The sequence below is a fragment of the Diorhabda sublineata genome, chromosome X (assembly GCF_026230105.1).
Source record: "Diorhabda sublineata isolate icDioSubl1.1 chromosome X, icDioSubl1.1, whole genome shotgun sequence".
NCBI classification, from domain to species: Eukaryota; Metazoa; Arthropoda; class Insecta; order Coleoptera; family Chrysomelidae; genus Diorhabda; species Diorhabda sublineata.
Window position 1 is genome coordinate 13,201,717 of NC_079485.1, and position 8,698 is coordinate 13,210,414.

At 34.8% G+C, this 8,698-nt stretch overlaps 1 protein-coding gene across 1 annotated transcript in view; it reads right to left on the minus strand.

Annotated features, from left to right (window-relative positions):
• The window catches only part of LOC130451816 (sodium channel protein 60E), a 71,326-nt gene extending 62,844 nt beyond the window's left edge, over positions 1-8,482 (minus strand). The window contains exon 1 of the mRNA XM_056791090.1: positions 8,041-8,482. Within this exon, the coding sequence (XP_056647068.1) occupies positions 8,041-8,424 (384 nt within the window). The 5' untranslated portion in view covers positions 8,425-8,482. The remainder of the gene's footprint in view (positions 1-8,040) is intronic.
• Between the last annotated feature and the right edge of the window lie 216 nt (positions 8,483-8,698).

Below are 8,698 nucleotides of genomic sequence, written 5' to 3' on the forward strand. Positions count from 1 at the left end.
TCTCTTTCATATTATCAAACGAAGGTCAAAATGGCGTCTTACAAACAAAAACAACAATGTTCGTTATTTATTTACTACCATTTATATTTTGTCGGTGAGTGCTTGTAGTTTAGTTCCTATGAGATTCATACTTTTTGGTCCAAAACATCTTTTTGTGAGGTTCGTATACTAATTGTTTGTTGTAATTTTTAAAATGGGTCAAACAAAGGAACTATGAATTGAAAGTCGTTCATTAATCGCAAGTCTTCATAGTCTAGGCAAAAGTAAACGTGATCGACGACTCACTGGTCCAAAGATAGCAGCTCAGAGCAATGAACCTAAGAGATATAGCCTTTTTGGAAGGGTAGATCCTTAGTAGTGGGCTAAAGGGTATAAAAACAGAACGCATGATAAAGTTTTATGGAGTGATGAGTGTTTGTGCGCAGGTCAGGGAAGGAACGAATCATAGATCTATATGTCATCCTGATTATAAAACACGGCAAAGGCTTGGTGATGGTTTGTAGATGTTTTGGAGTAAGGACGACTGGAGATCTGAGGAAAAGTAGAGAAATTTTGAAAAAATAAGGCTACAAGAAATAAAGTCCGCTCTAGCCAGCACATGATCGGACCGATTCCAAGCATTCCTCGAAGCTGAGCGAAGAGTATTTGGAAGAAGAAGTTATCGACTTCGGAAACAGAAGGTAAACTGTTCACAGTCCAAATTTGGTGAATTCTATCCTTAGAGTTTGAAAAGTTACGTGGTTCTGATGGACAAACACTTTAATACAAAACAAAATTCCAAAAAAAAACCGATCATCATTACTTTTTATCGTTTCGTAGCAAATTCATTGGTTGCAATCCACTGTCTTAACTGTTTTCATTATTTCAGAAGTGTAATGATGGTTCCAGGTTTCATCTATAGTTATGGATCGACTATTTTGTTTAAACCGTGTCAATAAGGCCTTGGAAACTCCACATCCATTCTATGTACATATCCAAATTTAAAAGAAATGCTTCAAAACAAAAAAAACATATTTGATAGTAATATAGCTTCTTTCATGGTAAAACATCAAATATCTCTACTACGTTTGGCAACATCGGAATTTTCTACATGTTTATGTGAAAAAATACAATTGGTAATACTAAAATCGCTCTATTTATCTATAAATCATTAAATTTCCTACTTCAGGCAACGTCGCACATTTTTTTATAGCGAAAAAATCGATTTTCTAATTATAAAATTTCCCCAGATTTGGTTAAATATAACGTAATGTTCATATGTCAAACTATATAATGAATAAGCAAATTCCCCTATATCTACTCTTTTCGCAACATTGTAATAAAATGCCTAGATTTCAAATATGCAATCGGCACAATTTTTGTAAATCATCGAATATTTGAGAAAAAAATTGACCGTTTCTGCCTAGAAAATCATCAATTTTCCGCAAGTAGGTTTTATCTACAAAGTGTTTTAAATCTATGAACTAAGCTGGAATTTCTAGAACCTTTAGTGATATTCATAGTGAACACTGTTCATACTACCACTACATCAACACTAACGATTACACTGTTTAACGCACGTTTCGTTAACTGAACACACTGTTTACACCACGACTACACTGTTTGAGATACGTTTCGATAACTGAACACACTGTTTATATCACGACTACACTGTTTGAGATGCGTTTCGATAACTGAACACACTGTTTACACCAACACTTACGATTACACTGTTAGAGGTGCGTTTCGATAACTGAACACACTGTTTACACCACGACTACACTGTTTGAGATGCGTTTCGATAACTGAACACACTGTTTACACCACGTCTACACTGTTTGAGATGCGTTTCGATAACTGAACACACTGTTTACAGCACGACTACACTGTTTAAGGTACGTTTCGATAACTGAGCACACTGTTTATATCAATACTACACCTATACTTATAAAAATCATCAGATTATGGCGAGTGACGAAAAGTCTGACAATACTACAACTTTTCTGTAGTTATAGTATAGAGGTTCAATATGTCTCTGATGCGAAGGAATAAAAGTCCATTCGGCAACGTGGCAATCTATTTTCTGGACTAATATTCGTTTGAAACTATGATGTAATTCAAATAATAATAACAATGGCAAGTAAATTCGAAGGAGTTTCTTTTATAAGGACAATTATCGTTTGCAATCTACTTACACAAGGTGCAAGGTGCTAGGCTATTTTAATAAGGAGAATGCTTTGTTTGGCCTTCTTCCATAGAACTGCCCCCATTTGTACAAAATAATTAAAACTCGGAAAAAGAGCCCTCGACAGTCTCTTCTCGAAAGATCTGAAACGAGATAGCGAGTGAATCGCGAAATTTTTTCCAGCTTTCATGAAGCGAACCACTTTTCTATCTGCAATGATGAACCACTCGAAAAAAAAATATATGGAGAAAATATTTCTTTTATATTTTTATGAAAATTGAGTCGAATTCATCAACGTACAATGAAATTGTGTTTTATGTGAATTAAATATACGGGGTAATTCCAATTTATTCAATATTTAAATTTGCAGGTTCTTTTCATACAAACGTATTTAAGAGTTCACACACGCCAAAATAATTAAGGCATTGAGCTGAAATGATAGAGAAGTGTTTATGAAGGTAATATATATTCGGATGGTCCCAGAAGTAGCTGGCTCAACAAAGAAAACACTAAAATTTTGGAAAACTTGATCTCTTTTAATCTCCATACACTTTTCCCTCTTCATTGTCGGAAAATCTTTGACCAGCGACATTTATCCAAGTCTGGGAACAGATTCAACGTTCAGCAATAGTTGAAGGCTCAATACTGTACAATGCCAAAATGTGCACAATCATTTGCCAATTGAAATCAAATCGATATCATATTTTGCCACATAAAGTTCCTCTGTAAACAACTTCTATTCTAATAATTTTCAATTCCGTGCATGTTGCATACTGGTTTAATTTTTGATATGAACTACCGTCATCTGTAGGACAGACCAGTTACTTCTGGGACCATCCTCGTTTATAAGTCTGACATAATAGAAAATACGAGGCTTCAAACTTGTTTAATTATTAAGAAAAAACATACGCAAGGTTAAAAATCACCTCATGCCAAAATAATTGGAAAATTGAGCTGAAATAATAGAGAGATGTTTTTGGAGGTGAGGAAAAATCAAAACGTTGTTAGGTCTCACAACAAATCTGTACTTTGTTGTCTATTCATTAGATTCGAATTGTAGTGTTACCAGATTTATTATTTACTCACATTTGAAAAAATTGTGATCTTCCGTACAGCAGTTTCTCCCAAACTTAGAGATATTGAAAATTTTGATACAGTATCATCATTATCGGTTGTGAGGATGTTCAAGTTAAATTGAGTTGTCAGTAACACAGTGTGATTTGAAAAAATCTTGATAGAACTTATTAAGAGAAAAATATTTCGTTGGAAAGAAAAAGGACGGTTCAGAGGGTGGATGTTTTGATGAATTGCCTAAAAGCACGGAAAACTCGAGTGGAAAATTTACATATATAGGCCTAAACTTGCTCTAAGTAATCAATATGGCCCCGTTGGTTTTTACCTCGACCGACCTGGGAAAATTCTATTTCAGTATTTTATGACATGTTCGTCTGCAAAGGGATTTTTATCCCGTTTCGAGAAAAATCATTTTTATCCACTTCGAAAATATATAGAGATATTCTATATCTATTTGGTCTATTATTCCAAATAGATATAGAAGAACCTCAATACAGAAACCTAGAGGTTGCGCTATTTTCCATGGTGTTGGATGTAATTTTTCTCAAATTTCATAGAATTAAAGGAAATTCCATACAAAAGCATATAACATCATTGTCAATCACATATTTATCGAATGGATAAAATAACACGAGGATGATGCCAGAAGTACCTGGCGTGATCTAGAGATGGCGGTAGACTGGCAAAGACTGCAGACAAGGTTATGGCTTCAGTTTATTGGGATACGCGCGTTATAATTCCCATTGAATATCTTGAAAAAGAAAAAAACTATCAACTACGAGTATGATGCAATGTTAGAGCGAAGGAATCAAGCAAAACCGGTCACATTGGGCTAAGAAGAAAGTGTTATTTCATCAACATCTTCCACATCTGTTATTGCAATAACCGAAATTAATTAATTAAAGTTTAAATTGCTACTTTATGTACCTTATTTTCCAGATTTAGTCACCTCGGAATATTTTCTGTTCCCAGACTTGGTGGTCAAAGGTTTTCCAACAATGAAGAGGTGATATCGGCATTTGATAGTTATTTTGAGGATCTTGAGGATTCTTATTATAAAAAGGGTATCGAATGTATTGAACATCGCTGAGGGAAAGTTTATGGGGTTAAAACGTTGAAAAATTTGCACAATTTTTGTGTTTGTTGGGCCGGGTACTTCTGGGACCATCCTCATACGTTGCCAAGAACAGTTTTTCGAATTTTGATAAACGATGCATACGGAGATTAAGTTTTTCCCCAAATCTACGAAAATTCATCATTAGTTTGAGTTTTTACATTCGCCCATTTAATAATCGAGCAGTTAAAAGAGCTTTTTCGTCGAAATATCTATTGAAACACGTGGTATTGAAATTCTTGAACGGAGCTAAGACAAACAAACCAAAGATCGATGCAGTGCAAAGCTCAGTTCCATTTAAGTGCGCGTTTTCTATTCTCAAAAGGTTTTCAATAGGAACGAGACGAATGACAATAGGAACAATGCGTTACGATAGTCATACTTCTTTGTTCGATCTACACACACACTCACACGTACTGACACACACATACACAGACACACAGACACGATGCTTTTATGCAAGTAAAATAGAACTTGTAAAGAACGATATTTCCTTCCGTAAGAACGCGTTTAAATATTAATTTACTCCGTTTTTTTAGTGGAATTAAAAAATTTTGATCATTTTGTTGTATCAATAATTTCAAAATTAATTTTATTTACATATGAATGAGGTTTCATACCGGATGGGCAACTGGAACAGCTGTAAATATAACTAATACAGTGGCAGTTCTGATTAGTCGATTTTTGTATACTTTAGGTTGTTTAAAAGATGTTTTATCCCACAATATATATATATATATATATATATATATATATATATATATATATATATATATATATATATATATATGTATATATATATATATAAATAAAACAGTACAGCAGGTCTTATAGGCTCATAGCTAGAAGTCTCTCTATTCATTTCCTCCTTTCACAGCTCCAGTTCGCTATCCATATCCATATCCATTTTGTATGTGGACATATCTACTTTTCTTCTTTTTGCGTCTCCTCCATTTATTAAAGCCCTTTTTTCATACATGTTTTCTTCCATTCTGGGTATATGCCTAAACCGTCTTTTTGCCATAACTATATAGCCGATCCCTGCCTGGCCATCAATCTCTACATTCGTTCTCCTTCTCAATTTATCTTATTCCACTCGTATCCTTCCAAAAATTTTTTTTGATAACCCTCTCACATGCATTTACCCCGTTCTCTTATTTCTTATCCGATTCTAAACAATTTCATTAGTAACGCCGATGCTAGATGGCGCTATTTCATATATTTTAGTTATTGTACTTTCTTTTAACGAATTTAATTTAAAAGTTATTAAAACTTTCTGAGAAATGAATTGCCACTTCTTTAAGAAGACATTCCCTTAGCTATTCGTCGTGATATATTCTTTGTTCCATAGTTTATTAATAATATCTTCTCTTTGTTTGTGACATTAGCCACAAATTTATATAACCCCATCTAACGGAAATAATAAGATTATTATAAGAACAGTTTAAATTACTGAAGTTAGGTTAGGTTATCATATTGACACATCGACATGGGATTTTCACTATTTCAATTTTAATTTAGTTTATTTTTGAAAGATCTACTTAAACTCTTATGCTGATACGAAAATGGTCCGAGAAGTACCCGGCACAACAAAGATAACACAAAAATTTTGGAATTTTTCAATGTAATCACCATTTTTATAATAATAAACGTCAAGCTCCTCAAAATAACCATCTACTGCCTATCCATTGTTGGGGAATTTTTGACCACCAAGTCTGGAAACAGAAAATAATCCGAGAGGGCTAAATCTGGCGAATTTGGTGCATAAAGTAGCCATTCAAGCTTTAATTCATTAATTTTGGCTTGATGAAACAACATCGTTTTGGCTTGATTTTTTTGCTCAAACGTTGCATAATATTCACCGTTGATAGTTTTTCTTTTTTCAATATATTCCATAGGAATTATCCCCCGCGCATCCCAATAAACTGAAGCCATGACCTCGCCTACAGATGGAACAGTCTTTATTTTCCTTAGAGCTAATTCTCCCTTTTCAGTCCATTGTCAACGATCATCCAGTACCGCTTTGTCGACTTTCTTCAATATTTCTGGTCGACCACTGCGTTACTGATCTTCCTATTTCGTACGGTCTCGTCTAAACGTTGCTACCTAATATTTCACTACTGATAACGAATGATCAGTCTCCTCCATAGTAGAATTCAGTTCAGATTTTCTATTGGTTGGTCTAATGCCTTTCAGATAAACGATGACCAATTTTTTCCATGTTTACAAACTCACTATTGATGGCTGTCAAACAAATACTAAGCAACGTGCCGTCTACAAACTTGAAACATATGCTGTATAGATCTAGGTCAGACCAGGTACTTCTGGAGCCATCCTCGTATTTATATTTGTGAATAGAAATTACCTTATGTAAAAATATGAAACAACGCCCTCTAGCATTCACGTTACAAATTAAATTACTTGGAATATATATATTTTGTATTGCTGGACAAAAGCTCTTTCGAACAAGATAAAATTTATAAAAATTGGATAAGCAGAATCGGACTTACATTTTCTATTTCTTCGTAACAAAATTTTTTTTCTTTTTTAATTTCATATTTTTCTAGTGACGGGATTAAAATGATGAAAATAATTAAGTCTTGTTATAAAAAAGCCATTGCTTATTTCAAACATGTATTTAACATCAGGATAACTTCGTTGTGTGTACTTTCGGTTGTGCGATACCATAAACTAACGGGAATAGCATCCCTTGTCGCAAAATGAAATATATGTAATTTCCGAATTAATTACGTCAAAAATCAGTTATCGCATACTCTTTGTTGCTTGCCCTACATACAAAAGCCCCAATCCAATAATCCCTCATCCCTTTCCAAATAGAAAAAAAAGAAAAGCCTAAAATTGAAGTATCGCTGGAGGTAACCATTAATGATATCATCTATCAATTGATTACAACCCGCTTAAAATGACAGGATAATTGGAGGACACAAATGATCAAAAAGATCGTGGTTTATAGGTCGCTCTAATTAAAGTTCTACGGGGTCAATTTGAAAGCAGATAGTAACGATTATCTTATTTATTAACATGCCCGTCAAATAAAAAACTTCACCAAAAACTGTGTCAAAAAGTTAATTATTTTCGTGTTTTATCCAAAACATTACAGATTTACTCACAAATAAAACAACAAAAAAAATAATTTAGTATCAATCAACTTCTTTCCATTTGATATTTGCTTCAGTGAATTGAAACGTACACCACCTTAAAGATAAATGATTGAAAAATGGAGGGTGGTACCTTTTTATGTTGAGAAAGGTATTAATATCTGTCTTACCGATTTTTTTCACAGTTTTTCCCTGTGTGAAAGCCACGGAACCCTATGATCCATAAATTAGAAATATAAGCAATGTTTATAGATTTTTTATTCGTTTATATCCACCGGGACAACTTTATAATGAGCATCAAGTCGAAACAAAGCTTGAAAAATGATCGTATTCTCAGAAAAACAGAGAAACTACAACAAACAAAGATTATAGATTACTACCCTCTATATTAGCCAGATTTATCATCGTGTGATTTTTTTCTATTTACAAAAATAGAAAAAGCACTTTTTATGATGAAATTATGAGTATAGAAGTAATTGTAGCACAAATGTACAAAAATTTATTAGAATAATGCTTATTTCATTCAAAAACTCAAAAGTTTAAAGAAAAGCGCGCGCACACGAACCCACCTCGTCATAGATGAAATTGTCGATCTCCTCCAATGGCCTGCCATACAACTTGGGGGGGAAAGGTTCAAATTTTGCCGGCAATCTCGACCCATCTTCTACACTCAACTTCCTCCTTGGCTGGAAACCGTACTCCCGCACCAACTGCACAGTTTTTTTCTGTAGCTTCTCCAGCGATTCCTTGGTGAACGGTCGCACCTGGGTCTTACTCCTATACGGAGGCGGCCGTAACGGGTCGGAAAGCCTCTTCTGCGGTTTAATAACGTCATCGAGCTCGACGTTACTCTCCGGTCCGCAGGGATACGACACGGGTCGTCGCGGTAGATCATCGTCGACGCGGTTGTCATGTCCGGTGGACGCCGAGGCTTCCTGGCTAGGATCCGACATCTATTCGAAAGGAAAGCTCGACATACGAAACGACATGGCGGAGAGCTCGCGGTAGACTGGATTCGGCGGCGCCGAACGGCGTCAGGACAGGCGCAAAACGGACCTCTAGGAAGGAATTCTCTTTAACACCCAACGGGGTTTTCTATGTGGAGATTGATGCGTGTCTGAGAGTTAAAGGGATACCTAATGCGGATAAAAGTTGATTGATAATGCACCTGACGCCAAAAAGAAATATTTTATATGAATGCAACTCAAATTTGAACCAAATTACTCA